At 45.7% G+C, this 25,684-nt stretch overlaps 1 protein-coding gene across 4 annotated transcripts in view; it reads left to right on the top strand.

Annotated features, from left to right (window-relative positions):
- The first annotated feature begins 141 nt into the window (after nucleotides 1–141).
- Nucleotides 142–25,684, top strand: part of LOC102443686 (uncharacterized) — a 62,310-nt gene continuing 36,767 nt past the window's right edge. For 2 of the 4 annotated variants that reach the window (XR_016348573.1, XM_075914905.2), the window contains exons 1-6: nucleotides 142–8,285; nucleotides 11,021–11,732; nucleotides 12,080–12,142; nucleotides 15,672–15,774; nucleotides 17,629–17,747; nucleotides 21,018–21,119. Coding sequence is in view for 3 of the 4 variants with exons in the window: in XM_075914905.2 (XP_075771020.1) it covers nucleotides 11,031–11,732; nucleotides 12,080–12,142; nucleotides 15,672–15,774; nucleotides 17,629–17,747; nucleotides 21,018–21,119 (1,089 nt within the window). In the remaining variant the exon portion in view is untranslated. The remainder of the gene's footprint in view (nucleotides 8,286–11,020; nucleotides 11,733–12,079; nucleotides 12,143–15,671; nucleotides 15,775–17,628; nucleotides 17,748–21,017; nucleotides 21,120–25,684) is intronic. The other 2 variants (XM_075914979.2, XM_006130681.4) reach the window with 2 other exon arrangements.

Raw genomic sequence — 25,684 nt, 5'->3', positions numbered from 1 at the left:
CATTCGTTTTCAAGGTTAGTTCATTTATAAACCTTCATTTTTTAAAATGTAAATAAGCATAAGGGAACAGAATCTGCTGCAGAATCTAGGAACCTTGCTGCAGAATGTAGGTCAAATTTGCCATGGAGAACATGGATGACTATTAATGGGAGGTTTCATGATGAAAGTGCAAATGAAATTAAAGCTAATATCATTTACTTAAAATGAGTTTCTGTGTTCACTATTTTATAGTCATTTATAAACTTCCCAAAATTAAAAAAAAAAAAAACCTAACATTGATCGCCAGAGCTTATTACATACATTAACTAAGTAATCCTCCCATCACCCTGTGAAATAGTCATTAGCCTTATTGTACAAATGGGGAAGTTGAGGCAAAGAGAGTTTTTACATTTAGGAGCTTACAGGCGGGTCTACACTTAAAATGTTGTAATGGCGCAGCTGCACCGATGCGGATGCACCATGGTAGAACTTCATTGAAAATGCTATTATGCTGATGAGGGCTTTTGCCATCAGTGTACTTAATCCACCTCCATGAGAGCTGGTTGCTATGTCAGTGGGAGAAGTCCTCCCATCAACATTATGCAGCCTACAGCTGGGGGTAGGCCGATATAACTGCAGTGCTCATGGGTGTGGATTGTTCACACTCCTGAGTGACATAGTTATACCAGTGTACGTTTATAGTGCAGACCTGATTCTTTCCCACCACCCAGAATGCACAGAGACACAGACAGATTTTTGAGCTAAGAAGTATGTAGTTTATTTGCTGCTTTAGTGGGTAATAGGTCCACTGAAACAGTGCACAGAATAGGATTAAATGCAAGTGTCCCCCCTCCTCCCAGACATTCAGGTGCTTGTCATAAATACGTTACGAAATTCCTCATTATATGTGGCATAAACTTGTTTTCTCCCTAGCACTAAGATTAGTTTGCTGGCCCAGTTTACTGGATGAGGTTGCTGGTTGTTCTCTTTTCTTTCCAGACAAGCAGGCTTCTTTTCACGTGTCCCAGCACCTAAAAATATGCATTCTAGGGATGTAAAAAATGGTTAAAAATGTAACCATATAACTGTTAAAAATCCTAGTGGTTATGCATATACTGAAGAGCCCACAGCACCCTGGGAGTGGGGCCAAGAGATGGGAGCGGGCTTATAGTATAAGTAGCATGGAGTGGGGCCAAGAGCCGGTACATGGTGGGAGCCAGTTTATAAGCCGCCTCTCAGCCTGTGTCAGCTCCCAGCCACTGTCCCCGCTCCCGGGGAGCTAGCTGCACTATGGGCTCTGCAGTATAAGCTTGATATTGCAGAGCCCACAGCATGTGGCAGCAGCCATCTCTCTGGGAGCAGGGTTGGGAGCCTGCATGTAATTGTAATTGAAACCGATAAGTTGATACTTCTTGGTTAATCGTTTAAATAGTTACACCTTTACATCCCTAATGCAATTCTGCATGTTACATCCTACATGTCACCTCCTTTTCTTGTTTTATGTGTACTCACTATCCCATTACTTGTTTCTACACTCTATTACACTTCTTCATTCCTTCCAGTTAGTATGTCTTCCTGCACAATACGTGGGCTTTGTGATACAGGGTGCCATCTGTGTTCTGCCACTCTTGTCTAATATTTCCATACAGAATGTCCATTATTACAGTAGCATCACTAGCTGCCTTGTTCCTCTGTCACGCCTGAATAAGTCCGTGGCAGAGTCCTTCGATACAGGTGACCATCAATTTGATGATTATTCCTAGCTCTGTCCTTCAGTGGACTTGCTATACACAACTCAAATCCATGCCCTACATATCTCAGGAATTGGAAAAGGTTCAGAAAAAGGCAACAGACATGATTAAGGGTTTGGAATGGGTCCCATATGAAGAGAGATTAAAAAGACTTGGACTTTTCAGCTTAGAAAAAAGGAGACTAAGGGGTGGGGAGGATAATGATAGAAGTCTATAAAATCATGACTGGTGTGGAAAAAGTGAATAAGGAAAAGTTATTTACTTGTTCCCATAACATAAGAATTAGAGGTCACCAAATGAAATTATTAGATAGCAGGTTTAAAACAAACAAAAGGAAGTTTTTCTTCATGCAGCGCACAGTCAACCTGTGGAACTCCTTGCCAGAGGATGATGTGAAAACAAGGACTTTAACAGGTTCCAAAAAGAACTAGATAAATTCATGGAGTTTAGGTCCATCAATGGCTATTAGCCGGGATGGGTAGGAATGGTGTCCCTAGTCTTTGTCAGAAGCTGGAAATGGATGACAGAAGAGGGATTACTTGAGGATCCCCTGTTCTTTTCACTCCCTCTGGGGCATCCGGCAGACAGGATACTGAGCCAGATGGACTTTTGGTGCGACCCAGGATGGCCATTTTTCTTATGTTCTTATGTAAGAATACCAGCATGAGACTCCTTTCCCAATTAATGTTCATGGACCTGGAAATGTTGAACCCAGAACACACAATGTCTTGGTGAACATTTTGCATCAATAGACACATAACCACTCTATTAAGCAAAACACAAGCAAAACATGCAAATTATAATTAACTTCTGTATAAGACAAATGATTATCACTGGCTTCAGGTGTTGTATTCCACTTTCTATGTTAAAATGCATTAAGTCATCCCACAAGTTATTGGCTTCTACTAGTCTCTTGTCTTTTCCCAACCTTGTGGTAGTTTTCCCATCTCACCCACACTTAACCTGCGGATATGTGACTCTTGTTTCTTGAGCATTGCCCCATACAACCTCTGCTGACTTCAGCAAGGCCCTCCAATGCATTGATAACAGAATCTCTCATTCGAATCTTCGCTGACCAGGTTACATTTTGAGTGATAAGGGGGGGGGGGCACCATTTGCCAATTTTCATTTCCCAATATTCTTTAATGACACATTGCTGCACTGTGTGCCTTCTGAGAGTATTACTCAATTTCTGTGCCCTTCCAAAGTGATATTTGACACATTATCAGGATTGTTTAAATCAGGGCTACTCAACTTTGGAAGCCTGGGGGCCACAATGATACTCACAGCACATGCCAAGGGCTGCACCTTATGTGTGGGTGCATACACCTGCAAATATATATGCAAAGAGTTTCTTTCCCACTATGCCCTGGCGCTCCTGGCACCTCCTCTCTGGGGGCTAGAAATGCCGACACCCTGTACCCGTCTGTTCCAGCCAGCCCGTCTGCTTGCATCTTTCAATGCTCACTCCACCTGGGAGATGCCTCGCCATTGTGGATCGTGTTCTCAACAGAAGCCATGTTCAAAGGATCCCACCTATGGGCTGCATGTTGAGCTCCATGTATACCCAAACATGTCCCAGAGAAATCTGCATGATCAAGCATTCCTTCCTCATCCTTTACTGCCCACTTATTATCTTTCATACGGCACATGAGTGACTCAATAGTAAAATGACAACATTAATGATTGGATAGGTATTTACGAGAGTTCTATTCAAGGGACTGACCATCAGTACAGCACATTGAGTCCATTCACAAATCGTAACCTTCTACCACCTAGGGTCCATTTGAAACTAACGTTCAATTTTACAGAATAGAAAGAATTCCATACTACTGGCCAATGTCCATGTAATAAGCTCCCAATTATACTTAGGAAATCGTTTAACAAATGTAATTGAGCCATGTCTCATTTAGCACAGTCTTTCCCCCAACTGGGATTGCAAATTAGACTAAGGAGAACAATTTTTAAATGTTTCTTGATGACTGTGGTGGTTTTTAGGAATTATACCTGCTTTTGGCTCACCTCTCATAGGTTGGCTCCTATATTCATGGCATAATCTAATTTCCTACACAGATTTTCTGTATCACCTGCTTTTAGTATTCCAACTGCCATACCTATTCTTCCTATCTAGCCTCTCTCCCTCTCTTTCCTCCCACACACATACAGACCTTTTCTTTTTTCCAAATACTTTCCTCATTCATAATTTCTCCATTCTTACAACTGTTTATATTGCATGTGAGCAGTTTGGACAGGTCTGAGTAATACTTATATTGCTAGGGTTCCAAGTAATCTGTGCAACAACCATGGATATATTTTCAATTATTTGTTTCTGCCTTTCCCAATTCTCGCAGTGACCACCTTTTCTATATATAGATCTGGCTTCCTTGCTCACCCCCCATAGAACATTACAGTTGTCTGAACAAATGTTGTATACTTTGTTGTACAGTGTCACCTTACGTTCACAGAGGCCTGTAGTCAACTTGTTTACTGTGAAAACTAGTCATGTTTTGAATCTTAAAGATGCTGGCACTTCCCAATAAGTGGCCTAATGGTCTAAAATAATTCCACTCATAATTCTTGCTTGCAAAGGAAAGTGCTGCAAAGCCATTGCCAGGACTACTTAAAACCTGATCTTATAATGCTAAACTGTAGCCAGCACTTGGAAGCATATGGATCTATATATTTTTATTACACACAGAAAAAGAAGGGACACCTGCCAAAAGCTGAACACAAGCTTCTAAATTTGTCTTGCCAGAGTTGATGACATCATAGATGCTTAAAGCGTTGCAGGGCATCTGGTTTTCTTGTCATCAACTGTTTACAGAGCAGATAAATATCAGAGAAAATTATTGTAAATGAAATCTTATTTCATCTGAATGTTTTAGGGATAATAAAATAATTGGAGGGATGAATAATTGAATAATACTGGTAAATTATTGAAATCAAGTGACAATCTAGATTCCTATAAGAGGGAATTTTGGGCTAATGTGACTAGGGTTAGTAGGGTTTTTCTGTATTTTGTTTATGTCTGTGTATGTGTTTTAATCAATTTACTTGTAATTTTGAATCTATTGCTAATTTGAATTCTGACATATTTACCTTTTAAAGTGATGTAGTTTGACTTTAAAACTACATACAGAAAAATATCTTACTACTATAAAAATCTTATTTTGAATCCAAATCTATTTTGTAAGTGAGAGTGCAGCATACAAGGGATTTATATTTTAATGTCAAAAACTGATACACTGCTTATATTTTGTTGCCAGCTCCCATCAGGATTGAATTTCATTAATAGGAAATATATATTAACTGAAGCATGAATTACAGGACATTTCAATAGCACATGGGTTATAATATTTGCCAAGTCCCTTTCAGGCTTTTTAGTTTCATTACTAATGCAGAAACATCCAACATCTGTCTGCCTTGGTTAGTTTTCTTCTGTTGCAAACAGGCACATTTGCTTAGCTCATCTGGGCCAAAAATAAAAGAAGGATGGACTCTCGGATTATTGTGAAAGGCCTATGATCTACAGTAACTGAAAGGCATAGTACACTGTAGCTATTCTATACAAGTAGCTCTTCAGCATGGAGATTATTATTAATAATATATATAATGCTGTAAACTTTAATGATGCATTGCAGTGTAAAACACATTTCCTGCCACTAAACAAGCAAAGTAAAACCAACATGTTGCCAGCCTACACAAGAACTGTATCTGAACAACTTTATTTTTAAGTAGGATTTTAAAACAAGTTCCATTACTTGCAATAATGGGGCACCAGTGGCATGTTTCCTTTTGAGTCAGTATTAAATCCCTGCTTTGGTATAGCATTATGGACACAGGGCTGTTGGGACCTATTCTTGACCTCCACAGTCATTAAAAATATTGTGACACATTTTCCAAGAGTAACTGACTGCCTGACCGAATTCCAGTTTGGGTAATTGTATTATGCCTGCATAAATTCCCCATCAGTTTCAGTTGGATATGCTATTTGTCCTCTCCAACTGTCCTAAGTGTCTATTCTGTAATGTTACTGTGTGTTGGGAAATAACTGTTCCATTTTACATCAGAGGAGGCTGTCTTTGATGGGCAAAGTGGTTCAGTCTATAAAAGGTGTTGGATATAAAAAAGATTCTACAAATGTTAGTCATTATAATAATCTGGGTAATTACAGTGTTAGATGTAAGTAGTGCCTGACCTTGACTCGGTGTTTCATGTTGACATGCCATTCTCCCAGTGATGCTTTCACAATATACAGTTGCCAGCGAGGATAGCACTGGAGATTCACATTGCTGTTACTTGAGAACTGCCATGAACTTTTAACCTAATCCCAAACATTTTGATGCACTGATTATAATAGTACAATTAACAGTGCCATTTCTTCTTGCATGGAGGAGTCATCAAAAGAACAAGTCAACTGTCTTTGGATAGTACAATTTGACAGATGGTTTTAATGTGAGACTCTGATTTTTCACAGTAGCTTTTAATTGTTTTCAGTCTGAAAGCCATAAAAGTCTAACAGCTGGTAACGACTAGATTGTTAAAGATTTTTATTCAGAGCTTTGATGGTTGAAATACGGTATAAAAGAAAATGACAATTTTCACCCAAGTATGATTTTTATGCTTTTGGTGGTGTAGCTAGGGAGTGCTTTTCAGAGGAATAACTGTTTTACATTATTATGAGGCTTTTGGTGGGGTGTGGGGAACTCCCCTAGACCAATTTTGCTTAGGTTTGGTTGAGGTTTGCCTGTTAAAAATACCTATGTGAAAAGGGACACTGTCACTGAAGAGAAGAAAGTTGTCTTGAAGATGTCATCTGTGGTTGATGAAGCATTCTGCAAACATGAATTTAGGGACAGAGGCAGGAATTTCCTGGAGATATGAGCTGTATCTCCCCTCTTCTTTCCCTGGCAGATCAGACAGGCTTCTAGTAGTTCCAGGAGAATAAGGTAGACTGGAAACACAAAACCATCATGGCAGACATACTTGTAGATTTAGTTCTGGCATGGACTTACAGAAAGTATGTGATGAATGAATCTGTGAGCTATGATTGTGATCTCGCAAGCTGAGGCTTGTCAATTACTTGGATGAAGGGTTTCCAAAGAAAATCAAAGGTATTGGGGATTCAGTTCCTCTAAGATAGTCCTGAAACAATAACTTGATTTGGCTCTAGAAGTTCTTTGCTCCTGCGGGCACCATCTTTCATGGGAAGTACAAATGAAAAGTCTGACACTCGTCACATGGTGTCTCAATAAAACTAGATTTGCATTTGTGACATTTTTCCCATCATGAGAATCCTTTCACATCCTCCTGTGCATTTGAGGGAAGTCATGTGCATTTTCTCTATATTTGCTCATCTTGTCTGTAGGCATTTATATTGTATTTCTTGCTTTAGTAACTGAATGCTTTAACCAGTACTTGGAAACATTTCAGCTTTAAAAATTTGCTGATGATTCTGCAAAGCACATGTGGTTTTGATCAGGTAATTTGTATTCTTCCTAAGTATTAAGTACCTGTCACAAAAATGAAATAATGTTTTATTGCAGTTTACTGCAGGGCATAGATGCTATAAACAGTAGTATACTATTCTTTATCTCCTAATAACTGTAATTAAAATGGTTTTTTTCAGCGTTTGTTGTGTTTTGAAAATGGAGCCTGATTGGTCAGATCTGATAGAGTATGGCCCTTTTATGAGATGTAACCAAAATAGTTTGTTCATTTTGCTAGCACCAGGTATCTTATTGGAATGAAGAAATTCTATTGACCCTATAGATTATTAACCTGGGCCTGAAGCGGCTCATTTATATTGGTGAAATTCAGCTCCCTTCTGTCAGATTTACAGTGTTGTGCATTAAATCCACATTGACTCCATTTCATCCCTTCCCTGTTTACTGCTGTGTGACTGTTAATGATGCTCCAGCTACAGTGGCTGTCAATGAAAATAAAGGGCACCACTCTCTCTTCCCCTGCTCGGGGAACTGGACTGCGACTAGAAGCTGGTGTGTGACGCACACGCAGGTAGGGAGGAGATGGGGGGGGGGGCGGTAAGGGCTTTCCCTTCCCTGCTTTTCCTGGGCCGGCCTCTAGGGGGCAGCCAGCAGCGAGCGGGCCGCCCCTCCCACCCCTTAAGAAATCACTGGTGCAGCGGCATGGCTGCTCGCCTCTGATTGGCTGGAGAGGTAGCCAGCCAAGCGGCCTGGAGCGGCTGGCCAATCAGCTGGCGACTAGCGTTGATCGTTCTGCCCAATTAAACCCCCAGGAGCGGCCGTTTGAAAGAGCGGCCGTTGGGCGCTGCGAGGTAGAAGCGGTTATAAGGACCGGGGCCGGCCGCGGCGGGTAAGGCGGCGGCGAGTGCTTCGGCGCGCGGGTCCTGCTCGGCAGCTGCGCCGGGGACTCCTGACGCCGCTTCTTCCCCCCACTCCCGGTTGCCTGAATTCGGATTAGGCGCTCCTGTGTAGACGCGCGCTGGGGTGATACTGGTTCTGTCGGGTCACCGGGCGCTGTGGAGGTTGGTGCCCGCGGGGCCTGGCGGTGGCACGTTCCCCGCTGCCTGAGGTGAGGCGGGGCGGGCGCTGCGCGGCAGGGAGAGGCCTCGTCCCGCTGCTGCGCGCTGCAGAGTAGATGGGGGAGGCGCCGCTTGGGTGCGTAGCCAGGCCCGCAGGGGACTTGCTGCCCGCGCCGCTGCCATATACCCCTGCTAGCCGGGCATGTGCTTCCCGCACAAGTGTAGCCAGGCCCAGATCCAGGAGCAAGCGCCGGCTCAGTCCTGTGCTTTAGCCACCAGGCTGCGCTGCCTCCTTTACTCTCCCCTTCCGGGGGCGGGGTGTGTGTGTTAAACCTGAGACCTGAGCTGACCAGTTCAAAGTGGATCAAAGACCAGTGTTAAACTGGTTGAGGTTCCCCTTTGCTCGGAACTTTCAGGGGTTTAACAGGACCGATTTTTAAATCAATTTTGCTAAACCACTAATGTTAAAACTGGTTTAACAGGACCATGGGTGAGCCAGCGTTTTCACCAAACTAATACTCAATGTACCCGTCTGCTGGTGCAGACCCTGGCTTGTCCTATTATTTCAGAGTCAAAGTCAAAGTAGTTACAGCAGAAATGGGCAAAGAGCCCTTTGCTGCCAAATCTAGCCTGCCAAGCCAATGGATCTGTCCCCTGGGTTCCCTGCTGTTCCCCCATCCCCAGGCCAGTGAGGGCCTAGGGGTGGGAGGGGAGAGCACAAACTCTCCCCTCCCCTGCAAGAGTGCCTGCAGCTAGTGCCTTTGGCCGGGGGAGAGGGGTTAGCTTTGCGTGCTCCCTGCCCCCAGGTCCATCAGGGCCTGGGAACTGGGAGTGCACAAAGTCTCTCGTGTCCTGTCCCCACCCTTCCAGGGGCGCAAAGCAGCTAGAGAGACACTGGCTGTTTTAAAACAGCCGGCTGTGTCTCTAGCCACCACACACTCTTGTGGGTGTCAGACTTCACACAGTGATTGGTCTGGGGGCAGGGAGAGTGTGTGTGGTCATCTCCTGCTAGGCACCAAGAGGGAACTGTTTTACAACAGCTGGTATTTCTTTCAAGGGATGGGGAGAGAGCACAATAAGTCGCCTGGCCTGGCCTCTTTCGCTGGAGGCCCTGCCTCTTCTGTTGGAGGCCCAGCACCAATTCAGAAATTTCTGAGGTGGTCCCCTTTTAAAAATTATTGCCTGCCTCTGAGTTAGTGATGCTGGGTTATTTATAAACAAACAAGACCTAAGGTTCATGCTTGTGGTGTCTCCACTAGTGAGTTTACTTGGTGGCTATACTGTAAAAAACATACACTGGAAACCTTACCCCAGTTCAGTCTCCTATGTTTCTGCCACCCAAATTGGATAACATCTTTTTTCCTTTAGCCTGAAACTTGCATTCACAGTGGAAGCCCAGATGTATGGGTTTTTTGTTCTTAATTTTTACTTTCTTTTGGAGGAGGCAGGAATTTTATAAAATCAAGGGAGACGTGGACTAAAATGTTTCATTTTAATTTTTTATTTTAACTCTCAAAGATGCCTTCTGTAGCTCAAACTTATTCAGCAGAAGTCTTCAATGTTGATGACTATAGCCTTTGACATGTCTGAAGTTGCATTGATCATGGCAATTTCCTGTGTAATTTATTGCAAGGTTACTTGCTCTCGCAGAGAATCCAGGAAGTCTGCAGCTCAGATTTTCTCAGGATCTTCAAGAGCAATTCTGCTCTGAAAATTGACTTTTAAAATGGCATAGAGAGGCTTCATGTTTGTTGATTCTCAATGACTCAATATAAAGTGCTTGTTTTATAAGCAACACCTTGATTTTTACGACTAGAAGTCATGCAAGTTCGTATTGGGGATTTAAAAGTAAAGGTGATTTTTCCTGGTTACCTCAATACCAAAACATTCTCGTCAGGATTTTGGCAATTGTAAATTCAGTAACAGTGACCAATAGGGATGTAAATGACCATGAAAATTGTTAACCAATTAAACAATATAACTGGTTAACTGTTGGCAGACAGAGCTGGAAGCTACCAGCCCACTTCAGGGTGGCCAGGCCCGGGATTCTACCAGCCTGTCAAGGCCAACTCAGGATGGCTGGGGCTCTGGTGCAGCTGGGATGGGGTCCTGCTGTCCCTCTCAGGCTAGCTGGGACTGGGTTCCACCACTCCTGCTTGGCTGAGGCTGGGGTCCTGCCTGGGTTCTTCTGGGCTGCTCTGGCTATGACCTTGCCTGCCAGCGCCACCTAGCTGGAGTCAGGGCTTGCCATTCCTGGTGGGTCACTCCACTGTGGCTGCATTCCTGCTATTCTAGTGCAGGTGACGCAGCCAGCTCTGCTCCAGCTTGGCTTGGTTGGCCATCCAACTGGTTACCCAGTTTAAACACTAACTGGTTTAAACTGTTAACCTTTTACATCCCTTGTGACCAAGGCCACAATGCTAACTGGTTTAAATGGTTAACCTTTTACATCCCTAATGACCAAGGCCACAATTCTGCTGATGATTAGTGAGCCAGAAGACAGTCCAACTTTTACGCTATTGTAATGGCTCTGCAGGGCTAACAGTGCTGAAAAGCAATAGACTTTAGTCATTTATGTAAATAGATTTGATTCTGAATACACAAGTAGAATTCCACTTTTGAATAAGAAAGTGGCATTTTATTGAATAGAACCATACTTTAGATGGACCTTTGTCTCAAGTTATATGAAAATAATTTATAGTTTTTTTTTCTTCGGATATTATAAAGACTCTTTCCTGTTATGGAGGCCAAAGAAAATTAACTTTTTTCTTCACATTTTCCTTAGTCTATATGAGATGCTTTTTACAACTGGGAGAAGAATGGAGACAAGGGAATTAGATGCAAGTTTCTTTAAAACTGCCCTGAATAAAGATGAAGCTGAAAATATTCTCAGTGAAATTAGTAATCTTAGCATGACTGAGAGAGAGAATGGCAAATACAAGAAAAAATCTGAAATCAAATATGAAAGCCTTTGTCCAGTTCCTCAGAATGTTCTCTGTCTTGGTCTGAAAACTCCAAGAAGTGCTTCAGGGATCCTACAACTGTTGCCATCTGAAGCAACTGATTTTGTGGGAGAAGAACATTACTCTTTGAAAAAAATTCCTGAATTAGGAGAATGGAGTATAACAACTTTCAAAGACCATATTATTCCCACAGGAAGAGAACTTCCTCGTACCCCTAATTATGTAAATCAACAAGGGAAATTTTTATTAGAAGCTTTAAAGGACCATATGGTACTGAATGAGAGACATCCAACAGATGTAATTGAACCTAGTCGTTCAGAATGTGATGCATTTCAATTACAAGTTGATGCTGATCTGTTAGAGAAGCTTTTGAAGGCGGAGACTTCTGTAAAGACTCGTGCTTCAGATACATGGGTTTACCCCAGGAGAAAATTTTCCATTTGCCAACATACGCAGCAGCCGGATGACAAACACAACACCACTGACATTCTAGAAAATGGCAAAGAAGTGGCATCACCTATTGTTGAGGATGAGGTAAGATATTTTTCAGTTGTTTTAGAGCTGATATTGTGTTTTATGCAAATACACTTGACCCTCCATGCTCCAGGTGTCCCTAATCTGGGAACACCTCTGGCATGGAATAGGGTGTAAAATCCTGTTTAATTGGCTAACTGGTTAAACATAGTGTTTAACCAGTTAAAGGACGCTGCTGAGGTGAAAAACACACATCCTACCTAGCCAAGCACCCTGGCTTGCTGCAGACAGAGGCTGCTCAGCCATGCCAGTGGAGCAGCCCCAGTCTGTGGCAGGCCAGGGTGCCCCACAGGTAGGGCAGTACAGTGACTCATTTCCCCTGTGGCTTTTCCCCTCTGCTCCCATAGTGGCAGGAGGTGGTGTTTGGGAGCAGCATGGAGCTGTGTGTCCCCCAAGGAGCAGGGTACCAGGTAAGCACCCTCTCCTCATCTTGCTCATGCGCAGACTCAGATCCCACAGCACCCTCCCTGGCCTGGCAAAATCTTCAGTCCAGCATACCTTGTTTCCTAGGGTTGCCAGAGTAAAGAGATTTTAGTGTAATGATTTTATAAAATTATTTATGTACGATTTTAACTGTCATAAACATGCAAACTTTTTTGGGAAAAAAGACCAGTAGTTCTGCAAACATGTGGGCATGTCTATTGAAAATAAGGATGTTAAAATGCAATACAATTATTGTATTGACTATATGATTAGTTGATAAGCGCCTCTGCAGAGCCACAGCTCTGGTAGCTCCAGAGGAGCCGACTCAAGCTGGAACTGAGCAGTCCTGGCTTGTGTCAGCTCCAGAGTCACCCATGCTGCAACTCTGCATTTTAAATATAATAAGAGCCACTGGGCTCTTACTGCATTTAAAATACAGAGGCACAGCGATCAGTGTGAGCTGGGACTGTTGGGTGCCGAAGCAGCCCCTGTTTGGGGTCGCTGTGAACAGGGGTTGCTTGGCGGCAACAGCCCCTGGCCATGGGGCCCAGCTCCCTGCTGGGACCCCTGCAGACAGAGTCAGCAGGAGGTGAGGCAGGCGGCACACCGAGATGGTGCTGGGGGGAACCAGCTTTTGAGTTGGCTCCCCCTTGCTTCCTGCAGCACTTCTGCTTTTGAAATGAGCCTCGGGGCTCTTGTACATTTCAGCAGAAGCGCCTGCAGTGGGAACTAGCGTGAACAGGGACTGAAGCAGCCCCCGCTTACGTCGTTTCCCGCTGTGCCTCTGCCTACCCTGCTCCCTGCAGAGTTGGTGCACTGGCTCCTACTCTTCCCCTCCCCTCCTCCCCCCTTACTGTCTATCTTGGATAGAGGCAGCAAGGGGCGGGGGGAAGCAACTAGTCAAATGGACTGTCTGATAAGCATTTGCTTATTGAATAGTTGACTAGTCGCTTACATCCCTAGTTGAAAATGCTGTTAGTTACATTTTCAGTGACGTGTGAAATTTGACAATACAACACTGATACCCTACCTTAGTTTTTGCAGATCAATTTTATCAGTGCCAGAGATTAGTTGTTTTCTTCTTCGCTAATAAATTAAAAACCTGGTGAGAGAGGAAGAGCTCTACTAATTCTAAAACCTCTTGAAGGCATGGGGTGAGATTATCTCAAGATGCACTTAGAAGCTTCTGAAAACCCCAGTAGGTGTCTAACTTCCACTGATTTGTTACACACCTAAGCTGGTTAAAAACTTCAGAAAATCCCACATAAAATATCTTGGAAAATCAGGTCCATGGTGATGTGAAATAATCTATCAATTGATTAGCTAACACTACTTTTGTTTAGTCAGTTTTAAATGCAAAATATGTTTTGATAATATGTTGCTTACATATTTAGCATTAGGAAATTGTATTTAATAAAATAATTTTAAAATGTTTACTTGCATATAGCTGGATTTTAATTAAATTCCAAGTTCTAAACCTCCTGCACTTTTGACATAAATCACTTGTAAAAATTATGTAAATTTTAATATTAATATTAATCTGAACAAATGAAAGTTGTACTATAGAATTGCTTAAATAAAATATGTATGTTTTTAGATACAGTAAAACTCTGATGTGCCGGACCATCAGATGCCAGACCTCCTGATGGTCCGGCACTATCAGGAACCCAGAAGTGCTCCGGGCAGCCGGACCATTGGAGCTGCTCTGCCCCCAGCTTCCCCGATTCAGCCGCTGCTAAAACTGACCAGCGGCTGAATCGGGGAAGCTGGGGGTAGAGCAGCTGGGGCTGCCAGGTTGGTCCCGTAGCGCTGCCCCTCGGGGCTGCGGGACCAACCCGGCAGCACCCCAGCTGCTCTGCCCCAGGCGTCCTGATTCAGCCTCTGCTGAAACTGACCAGCGGCTGACTCCAGGAAGCCTGGGGCAGAGCAGCTTTGCTTCGGGCTTCCTGGAGTCAGCCGCTGATCAGTATCAGCAGCAGCTGACTTGGGGACACCTGGGGCAGAGCAGCTGGGGTGCTGCCGGGTTGGTCCAGTAGCGCCGAGGAGCAGCGTTGTGAGACCAACCCGGCAGCACCCCAGCTGCTCTGTCCCAGGCGTCCCCAACAGCAGCTGGTGTGCTGCCGGGTTGGTCTCGTCGCGCCAAGGGTCGGCGCTACCGGACCAACCCGGCAGCACTCCAGCTGCTCTGCTGCAGGCGTCCCCGATTCAGCCGCTGCTGAAACTGACCAGCAGTGCCTGAATCAGGAACGCCTGGGGCAGAGCCAGACTATCGGAAGGGGGAACTATGAGGGGTCTGGGGTGGCATCCCCCCCACCCCAGACCCTTCATGCCCCCCCCCTTCCGATAGTCCAGCAAATCTGATAATCTGGCACCCCCTGGGTCCTAAAGGTGCCGGATTATCGGAAGTTTACTGTAGATAGAGCATCTTCCTGGTTAGCAAGAAGAACCAAATTTAGTGGAAAGTGTATATTTAGTTATAAATCAACATCTTTTAATGGTTATCAAACAGTGAGAGTGAACATTTTCTTTAAAATCGATTATTTGACGCACTCTGATTGTGGCCCTCTCCCCTTGTGGCCCCTAGGTCAGCCAGGCAAATTGCCTGGCCCATACTGCCCTGGACGGGATCTGGGCAATGCCCAGTAAGTCTTCTAGTAGTCTTAGAGATAGGAATAGGAAGATTTTTAAAAAAATAGATTGTTTGAAGTCCACACTGTAGTTTTTTTAGGAATTTGTTGCATAGTTAGGTTCTGATCCTGAATTTGGCTTGCACAGGCAGATCTTTGTGACCATGTGGAGATACAGTTACTTGAATAGGATTTTTTGTGGACAGATTGCCCTGATGAAATCTGTAGAGTGTAAATATCTGCCTTCATGAGTCCAGTTTCAGGAAAGACAGCTACAGGTAGTAGTTTAGTTGTTTAGAAAGTGCATGTTGTTTTTTCACAAATGCCTCTAAAATTCATTGCAAAGCCAAGCAAAAGTCCCAGATGACCATTTTAAGAAGAGCTCTTAAAAGACAAACTCCTAAAATAATTCACAAGGAAAAAGTGAGGTTTTCCAGGAATAAACTTACTACTAAGGTATTTAAAGCTATTATCTGCTTTCTACAGCCCATTTTGACTAATCCAAGAGCCTGTCTATACACAGATTGCTACAGCTGCAGCAGTTTTAATGCTTCAGTGTAGATGCTATCTACAGCAATAGGAGAGGTTACCTCCTGGAGAAATGGTAGCTAGGTTGACAAGAAAATTCTCCCATCAACCTAGAATTGTCTGTTCCATGCTGTTGGCTTAACCGCATCGCTTAGAGATATACCATCAACCTAGTTTTCCAGTATAGACCAGGCTTTATGTAGAAAGGATTGAATGCTCAGTCACTTGTATATTGAATCCCTGTATATAGAACCTGCTCCTGAATTCTATCCTCCTGTTCAACAGCTATTGTACAAAGAAGCTTATATTCTTTATGTAGCCTCTTTTTGGTTTACTAATAGTAAACATCTGCCCTTTACAGCGAAATTTACATGAACAAATTGAACCGCTGCAAGATTGTCCGGTACCAAAGTGTTTCACTACTACTTCAACAAACAGGAGAATAAGTGAGATACCAGTTCAAGGCATGTACTGGTTTTGTTATCTTTATAGAGAGCATTTTGTTTAAAATATGCTTGTCCATTAGTTTGCTTCTGAATGTGTTCCTAATGTGTTCCTAAATATATCACAATTCATGTGCAAGTTTAGGATGGGTGTGAAGACTTTAGTAGTACAGGTTGAACCCCTCTAGTCCAGAACTTTCTGGTCTGGAAAAATCTGTTATCAGGAATTATTTTATTTATCTGGATGTCCACTTTTCATAAGTGTGGCCAAGTTTCTCCCGGTCCCATACAATTTGTCTACAGCCACTAGGCCTAGCTCTGCATTCTGTGCTGTTAATTATCTCTAATTTACCCCAAATGTCCTCTAACAAACCTCGTAGCATTGGAAATGTTGCTAGACAACATTGACCTTTCGTGGTCTGAAAAATTCTCTTGTTTGAAACTGCTTGGGTGCTGAACTAAAGTTTCAATCGGTACCATTGCAAATAAAATCTATTGCTCGTTCTATATTTATCTAATTTTAACAGTGCCTATTTTCATAGTTATAAGGTAATTTATTTAGGTTACTGTCATCAGAAGGGCTCAACAAAGCATTGAATCTACTTGCCCGTGGTGAGTAGATTTCAGCTGAGCGCCCCGCCCCGTTTGTTTTTGGCGCACGCATGTGCAAGGCCCATATTGCGCATGCGCAGTGCGGGGCTGGCGAGTGGCTTTTTCTGCCATTCATCAAGCCCTGGTCATCAGCATACCTTGTTTTTTAGTAATGTTTGTTCTAACATCTAGAACCAGAAAAAATTCAAAACAAAATCTAGCTAAATCAATTCACCAAGCGCTGGACTAAGTAAATGACTTTAATTCTCCTTTGTCATTCCGAGGCCTTGTATATGAATCTCTGGGAAAAGTGCTAACATGCAGTCCCCATTTTCTGATTTTTGCTTTTTTTTTTTTTTTTTTTTTTTTTTTAAATGGACCACACTTCCACAGAGGAGACACCTTTCCCTGCATGGTAGCTATGCCTAGTGCTTCTTCAGTAATGGCAGTCACCCGCTGTGCAGCGTCCCACCAAGCCCATGTATTTTCACATTCTTGCAACACTTATTATTATAGAAGTTGGAGAACAGAAGACATGAGTTCTGTCTTCTTTCCTCACAGCTTCTTGTCAGTTTCTTCACAATATATTTTGTATTGCTGTCCAGCCTTATTTAAAATGACTTGCAGGGCTTCCAACACTTCCCAAGGAGACAAGTCCATGGCTTAATAGATGTTGTTAGAAGCATTTTCCTGTTTGCAGTTTTTCTACTTAACTTTGATTCTATTTATCATGCTAGAGCATCGCTATTAAACTTGAAGTTCTGCTTCCTCTCACTTTCAGAAAGTTATGACACTGAAAATATTTCTGACTTTGTGTCTTATTTGTTTAAAGCTTTTTAATGATTGATCACGGCAGCTTCTAAAAGAGGTGTCTGATACAGGCAGCACTGGTTTGTTTGTTTTTGTTTTGTTTTTATTGCGGCTTTAAAGATTAGCAGGAGATCTTCATTTAAAATTCCCTGTACAGTGTTTTTCCCAGTACCGTCCTCTGTAGCGTCTCATAAGTTATTAGAAAGGAAGTCCTTGCTTTGCTTATCGAATACAAAGCAGACAGCTTCTTTCCTGTTTTTACCATGCTAATAAGTGACTTTTTGCTCACCTCATAATTGTCAGAGCATTTTAAGAGCTAAATCTTTATTCCTATTAAAACTGATGCTAAATAACTCCCATTGACGATAGTGGCACTGGATCTATCCTGAGATTTGGAGCATATACAGATACTTGGCAGTAATGAGCCTCTATTTCAGCTTCTAGTTCCTTGAACTGTTTTTCTGTTTTGATTAGGGTTGAATGAGATGAATGTATCAATGATGATTAACAGAATAAAAGACTACCAATGCACTAAAGAAGATATAGAATTCCTTCGATACATGAAAAATAGAGAACAAGCACAGAAATTGAAGGTAAGGTTGTCTGTCTTTTAGTCTCCATCTTAAAATGTAAGGATCACAAAAATCCGTTTAGTCATCTCTCTTCCACTCCCTCACCCCCACATAGACTAGGAAGAGGGCACTTAGAACTATTGGTCACTTTGTAACAGTGCAAGTTCTCTAATAAGAAACCAAATTCTAAATCTCTGGTATCACTTTGCTGCCACAAAGTTGTGCACTTCTTTTGAGTTATTGTACATATGTATTCCACTCTTGGTGTGCTCTCCTACACAGTTATTGAGATTTTTCCCCTTTGGGCAGCTCATTTGTCCTCTGATGACATGTATCCCTGCATTTGTGAGGGTGAGGGGGGGTTAGCTTTCAAATTCAGTCCAGATTGTTAATATCTAATAACAGTTTGTAATTTGTGTGAAATAAGTTTAGTCTAGCCAGTAGTCAAGTAGCTCAAAACTGTGTCCTGGTACTGATTTTACTCCTAGGGGAATTCTGCATGTGCAATGCAGAATTTGCGTAAAATTTCATGTTTTGTCTGCAGAATTGGGGTTGCAGAGCCACTGGCCATCCTAATGGGGATAGAGTCTGTGCTCACTCTGGCTGACCAGCTTGACCCTCATTTGCCTGGGGATGGGAGTGGACCTGGGAGATCTGACTCTGGCAAAGGGCGAGGAAGGCCAGGGCCATGCCCCGTCCCTTCTGTCAGGAAAAAGTATACAGAGAAGAGCCTATAGCTGGGCTCGAGAGGTAGGGGACATCTGTCTGGGTCAGGGAGTCCCTCACAGCCCTCTCTAGCACCCTCAACTGGATATGAGTTGTCTTAGAGGTTTCATTAAGTGTCTGCTCCTGAGTGAATCATTTTTGTTTTCTGCATTGACAGCATACTTGCTGATAGGCATTTTGAAATACATTGAGAAAATAATTAAAACTGGTGTGATATTGTGTTATTTTGGCAAATAAAATACACAGAATTTTGCAGAATTTTAAAATAATGTGCAGAATTAAGTTTTTGGTGCAGAATTTCTCTGGTAGTATAATTTGTACCCTTTTTAGTAGTCTGAGAGACCAAAGATTAAATGGGCATCCTTTTATCCATGCGTGTTCAGAGCTGAAGCAAACTAGCAGGGCAGCTGGGGACATTTGCACTGCTAGTGCTCTATCTGTAATGGAGGTCTCCAGAGCTGTCAGTCTAGTAAGTTTGGGAAAGAGCATAACTAACTTACTTTTTATAAATTTCTTGATCAATGTCTCCAGGATTGACATTATAGTACAGTATGAACCTACTGGCTTAGTATGGTCATAATTAGGGCTAATGTTTTCTGGAAATTGCTACTATTGCTGTGGGGGTACAGGCAGTCCCTGAGTTACGCGGATCTGACTTATGTCGGATCTGCAGTTACGAACGGGGCCCTCCCTCTCCCTGGTCTCCAGCAGACCAGGGAGAGGAAGCAAAGCGGCGGAACATGCGGGCAACGGACAGCCCAGACGCGTCTGGGCTGGCCGCGTGCTCCGCGGCTTTGCTCTGCTTTGCTCCCCGTCCCCCTGGTCTGCAGACCAGGGGGACGGGGAGCAAAGCGGCAGAACACACGGGCAGCGGACAGCCCAGGGGAGCAAAGCAGAGCAAAGCCGCGGAGCACGCGGCCAGCCCAGACGTGTCTGGGCTGTCCGCTGCCCGCGTGTTCTGCCGCTTTGCTCCCCGTCCCCCTGGTCTGCAGACCAGGGGGACGGGGAGCAAAGGAGAGCAAAGCCGCGGAGCCTGAGGGCAGCAGGACAGCCACGGCGCGTCTGTGCTGTCCCACTGCCCCCGTGCTCCGCGGTTTTGCTCCGGACGCCTGTGGTACAGCAGCTGGGGCGCTGCCGGTTGGTCCCGTAGCGCCGCTCTGGGCACTACTGGACCAACCAGGCAGCACCCCAGCTGCTCTGCCCCAGGCGTCCTGATTCAGCCACTGCTGGTCAGTTTCAGCAGCGGCTGAATCAGGACGCCTGGGGCAGAGCAGCTTGGGTGCAGCTGGGTTGGTCCAGTAGCGCCGAAGAGCGGCGGCGCTACTGGACCAACCCAGCAGCACCCCAGCTGCTCTGCCCCAGGCGTCCCCAAGTCAGCCGCTGCTGAAACTGACCAGTGGCTGACTACAGGAAGCCCCTGCCCTGGGCTTCCTGGAATCAGCCGCTGATCAGTTTCAGCAGCAGCTGACTTGGGGATGCCTGGGGTTCTTAAGTTGAATCTGTATGTAAGTCAGAACTGGCATCCAGATTCAGCCGCTGTTGAAACTGATCAGTTTCAGCAGTGGCTGAATCTGGACGCCAGTTCCGACTTACATACAGATTCAACTTAAGAACAAACCTATAGTCCCTATCTTGTACGTAACCCGGGGACTGCCTGTATTTTAAAAAAATGCTGATCAGAGGGTGGGCAGAGCACACAGGGTCACTGACCTCCAGATCTCTGCCTGGAGACACCTAGCTCATCACCAAGGTGCAGGGCAGATCTGATGCATGGGTGGAGCATGCAGTCTCATGCCCTAACTCATTCCCCAATTTCTGCTTAGACATCAGGGCGGAGGCTGGAGGCTGGCTGTTGTTTGACCTTGTTGCCATCTTTTCCCCTTCACATACATTCCTGGGCTTGACACAACTGCCGTGGAGTTTCTTGTTGGCAATGGAGTGCCAGGCTTCCTCACTACGGTGCAGAGCAGATAGTACTTTTACTGACTTTTGGCAGCATCTACTGCACTTTTTTGGTTCATGCAGCTTGCTCCGGCTCCTGCTTCCAGCACACAGCTGGTCTAGGTTTTCAGTGCCAGCATCTATTAAAATCACTTGGGAACCTAATGATCTGAAAAGCTATGAAGTTGAAATATAATACAACAGGTCATTTTCTCTGTAACAAAATAGTATTGTGTTTGTACGGTAACACAGAAATAAAGCTTGCAACTTACATGGCTTAATAAAAACAGATATTGGCCATCCTAGGGTGAGAGATGCTGATGAATAGCTCTGTAAATGTGTGTAACAGTAAAAGCAAAGTTATGTGCAATACAGACTGGTAAGCAACCAGCTCCAATATTTTATCTGATTTTTAACTTTACACAGTGGCTTGGGGTTTGTTTGTTTGTTTGTTTGTTTGTTTGTTTTTTTAAATGAATCACAAATGTTTTTAGTAAAAAGTTTGTTTTATTTTTGTATACTCCAGATTATTTTTTATTTTTATTAACTGGAAATGCTTTGTATTTATATACAGTACTTAAATAACTTTTGTATGTGATACTAAGATCCAAACTGCTTTTGCAGGCAAAATATTTACATCTACAAAAGGAACTAATCAGTGTGGTTCAGACAAAGGAGCTGCTCCTGGCACAGCGAAAGAAAGTGCACGAAGAGATTGTACATATGGTAACTGACCAATTCTGTATAAGCTATGATGCATGATTAATACTGCCAAGTTTTGTTTCCTTTCTTCAGTTCAAGTAATAGTTTTTATATTGATTGGATAGGTCTTGTGGTTTAATGTTCTATATAGGGAGAGGGATAGCTCAGTGGTTTGAGCATTGGCCTACTAAACCCAAGGTTGTGAGTTCAATCCTTGAGGGGACCATTTAGAGATCTGGGGCAAATCTGTCAGGGATGGTACTTGGTCCTGCTGTGAGGGCAGGGGACTGGACTTGATGACCCCACAAGGTCCCTTCCAGTTCTGTGAGATGGTATATCTCCATATATCATCTTCTTATTATTATTGTATTGCTAGAGTATCTTCCTGTGAGTGCATAGGGTGGGAGTTCCTTGTGGTGCTAAACAGCAACTTATAGAAAATGAGCAATAACTTGTTTGCCTGCTCTCTAGTGTGCCTATGTTTGTTTGAAGGACCTAAAAGGAGTTGTGGTTGTGAGAGTGAAGGTGGTTTAAACCTTCATATGAAGAATGCTTGTGTAGGTGTGCTATGATTTTGTATTTCATAAGCTATTGTGTTGGATCAGAACTTCGATGTGGAAGATCTAAAAATACCAAGATAGTGCAGGAAGTAGTCTTACTGATTCAGAAGTGTCACGCTTCTAAATTAGTTGCTACTGAACCAATGGCAAAGCATGGTGCTAGACACCTTTATGCTGCTGCAGATCTTGCTTTTAAGATGACATCTTCTAATAAACACCTGATCATTTGTAGTTTTTAGAAGTATGAGTGTTTAATAGCATTTACCATCTGTTAACCAAGTATATGTGCATTCTAACATATGAAACCTGCTGATTTGTGCAATAAATGTGTTTTTTCCTGTTAATGAAACACTGCATTCTTCTTCGAGTGCTTGCTCATGTCCATTCTGATTAGGTGTACGTGCGCCGCGTGCATGGATTCCGGAGCTTTTTTCCCTTAGCAGTATCCATAGGGCCAGCAGGGAGCCCCCTGGAGTGGTGCCGGTATACCGGTGCAGGGCCCTGCACCGTACTATGCGCCATCTGCGGAGCCACAGCAGGCGCCCCGCACGGCACCGACGCTGATGCCTCTCCCGGCACCGATCCCTGCTTACACCTTGGGAGCGCAGCAGCAGGGTGCGGCGCCGCTGCACATGACGGCACCGGAGGGTTATGTACCGGCCTATCAGATGCAGCTGGGCGGGGTACTGCCGCAGCAAGGACCTCCACTCATGCCCCCACCAGCACTGCGTGCGGTGCACAGGGGCAAGCCACCAGCCATGGCAGCCCAGGGAAGGGTGCAGGCTTCATCGGCCCCTCCCTGGTCAGCATCAGAGTACTCTTCAAAGTCGGAGGCCGAGTTGGTGGCATCGGCCAGGTCTTCATATAGGTCATGGCCCCGTCATAGGTTCCGCTTATCGGTCAGATCATCTCACTGGGAGCCGGCGGACCAGTGGCAGGGGCAACCCCAGTGGGCTTTCTGGACGCCCTGGGCATACCATCAGGCCCAGGGGCCTCCCCCTACGGGGCCGGCAGCGGGGTCGTCCCAAAGGAGTAGCACCCCGTCTGCCACCCCCTTGACAGCCCCCCTCCCCCCCGCCTGGAGACAGCTTGTCTATGGTGGTGATGCCAAGACCCCCGGTTATTGGTCAGGGGCAGGGGGCTATGTCCCAGCCGGGCTCAACTTATGTGGAAATCTCTGCCCAGGGGGAACCAGGGGCACAGATAGCTGAGGAAGAGGCAATTCCCTCAAGGGAGTTCTCGTCCTCTTCACCAGACGAGGCCCTGGCTGACCCCGTGCCCCAGCCCCCATCGATGGACTCCAGGGCGCACCAGGAGCTGCTCCGAAGGCTGGCGGTCAATCTTGCGGTCCAGCACAAGGAGGTTCACGAGGACCTGGATCCTATGGTGGACATCATAGCAGCAGCGGGCCCTGGTCGAGTGGCGCTCCTGCTGAATAAAATGGTGGACAAGCTGTCTAAAACTCTGTGGCAGACGCCGGCTTTTATTGCACCGACCCGGAAGGGTGTCGAGAGAAGGTACTGTGTACTCCAGGAGGGGCACGAGCATCTTTTTACCCACCCAGCTCCGGGATCCATAGTGGTTCAGGCCGCTGGGCAGAAGGAGCGCCAAGGGCCTCCAGGTCCTACTCCGAAGGCGAAGGAGCCTAGGAGATTGGACCTACTTGGCCGGAAGGCCTACACCACGGGGGGCCTCCAGGTGCGTATAGCTAACCAGCAACTGATGCTGGGGTGTTATGCTTTTAACACATGGGTGTCTATGCAGAAATTTGTCAGCCAGCTTCCTCCCGAATCCCGCCAGGAATTCGGGGCCCTGACGGAAGAGGGACAAGCAGTGGCGCGTACTTCTCTCCAGGCGGCCTTGGACGCAGCTGATTCGGCAGCCTGCACTATGGCCACAGGGGTTGTTATGAGGCGTAGTGCCTGGCTGCAGGTGTCTGGCATCCCACCCGAGGTGCAGACCACCATTCAGGACCTACCCTTTGAGGGGCCGGCCTTGTTTTCAGAGCAGACTGATTCCAAGCTGCGTAGCTTGAAGGACTTAAGAGCGACCCTGAAGTCACTAGGGATACATACCCCGGCGCCTCAGAGGCGCTCTTTCCAGACTAGACTCTACCCTAGAAGGGGGCAAAACAATGATGGGGTCACAGGAGAGGCCGCAAAAATAGCCGCCCTGACCTCTTCAGAGGCAGGCGTAGGGGCCCTCGGTCAGACTCCGAGAGAGGCTCAGGTCCGTCACCCGGTCACCAAACTTAAGCCCTCATTTTGAAGGGCAGAGTACCAGTAGCGCCTATCTGTCCACCCTTTGGGGACCATCTTTCCCTCTTTTACCAGGAATGGTTAAAGATCATGTCGGACCGTTGGGTCCTAGATCTGGTGAAGCAGGGATATACTATCCCCTTCCTTTCCTACCCTGCCTCCCACCCCCCATCCCCTTCCCTTTCAGGGACCCCTCTCACGAGACACTCCTTCAGCAGGAGGTGTCCAACCTGTTGACGCTAGGGGCCATAGAAAGAGTGCCCCCAGACGTAAGGGGAAAGGGTTTCTACTCCCGCTACTTCCTAGTACCCAAGGCGAAAGGGGGTATGCGTCCCATACTAGACCTCCGAAACCTGAACACCCTTTATAAGGAAGACAAAGTTCAGGATGGTGATGCTAGACTGCATCATCCCATCGCTCAGAAAGGGGGACTGGTATGCTGCTCTTGATTTAAAGGATGCGTACTTCCACATTTCAATTTTTCCAAGTCACAGAAAATTCCTACGGTTCACGGTGGGACAGGACCACTTCCAGTTTACAGTCCTCCGTTTTAGACTATGTACAGCCCCGAGAGTCTTTACCAAATGTATGATGGTGGTAGCCGCGTTTCTGCGGCGGCACAGGGTCCAAGTGTTCCCATACCTGGACGACTGGCTCATAAGGGGCAAGTCTCGAGAACAGGTGTTGGATCATGTCTCAAGGGCCAGGGTTTTGTTCGAGTGTCTCGGCCTCCTCATAAACGAGGCCAAATCACTGCTAGAGCCCACGCAAGTCATAGACTTTGTGGGGGCCCATCTGGACTCGCCTTTGGGCAAGGCGTCCCTACCGAGAGACAGATTTATGACCATTCGCTCTCGGGTAGAGGGGCTGCAGGAGTTCCCGACTACTACAGCGAGGACCTGCATGAGGCTCCTAGGCCACATGGCAGCGGGCACTTACGTGGTCCAACACGCCAGGCTGCGTATGCGCCCATTGCAGGGGTGGCTCAAGGTAGCGCACAACCCCTTGAGGTCGCCGCTAGACAAGGTAGTGACTATCCCTCAGGACATTCTTCGTTCGCTGGACTGGTGGAAGGATGAGGGCATGGTGTGTGCGGGGGTCCGATTCACCAAACCGTCCCTGTCAGTGCAGCTGGTCATGGACGCTTCGGACGTGGGATGGGGCGCTCACCTGGGCAACCTCAGGACGCAAGGTACGTGGCCAACAGAGGAGGCTCACCTCCATATAAATATCAAGGAGCTGCGGGCGGTCAGGCTGGCCTGCAGGGCGTTCCTTCCCCACTTACAGAACAGAGTGGTGGCGGTGCTGACAGACAACACTACAGCCATGTTCTATATCAACAAGCAGGGTGGGGCGTGTTCCTCTCCCCTGTGCCAGGAAGCCCTAGATCTATGGGAACTGTGTATCCCACGGTATTTTCCTGGAGGCATCTCACCTTCCGGGAACCAGGAACGGGCTAGCGGAGAGGCTCAGCCGTTCGATCCAGGCGCACGAGTGGGTGCTACGGTGGGATGTACTTCACGGGGTCTTCCAAAGGTGGGGGTTTCCCCGCCTGGACCTGTTTGCAACTCTGAGCAACGCCAAGTGCAGGGAGTTCTGTTCGTACATGGGGCACGGTCTGGGCTCTCGGGGAGATGCACTGCAGGTCAGCTGGGCCAGGGGCCTACTCTATGCCTTCCCCCCCCATTCCCTCTGATCCACGACGCACTCCTCGGAGTGCAGAGGTTGAGGGCCCGGATCATCCTGATAGCGCCAGTATGGCCTCAACAGT

This window comes from Pelodiscus sinensis, chromosome 1, assembly GCF_052426305.1.
Source record: "Pelodiscus sinensis isolate ZL-2025 chromosome 1, ASM5242630v1, whole genome shotgun sequence".
Lineage (NCBI taxonomy): Eukaryota > Metazoa > Chordata > Testudines > Trionychidae > Pelodiscus > Pelodiscus sinensis.
The sequence above is the reverse complement of the archived record's forward strand: the minus strand, read 5'-3'. Positions and strand labels throughout refer to the sequence as shown.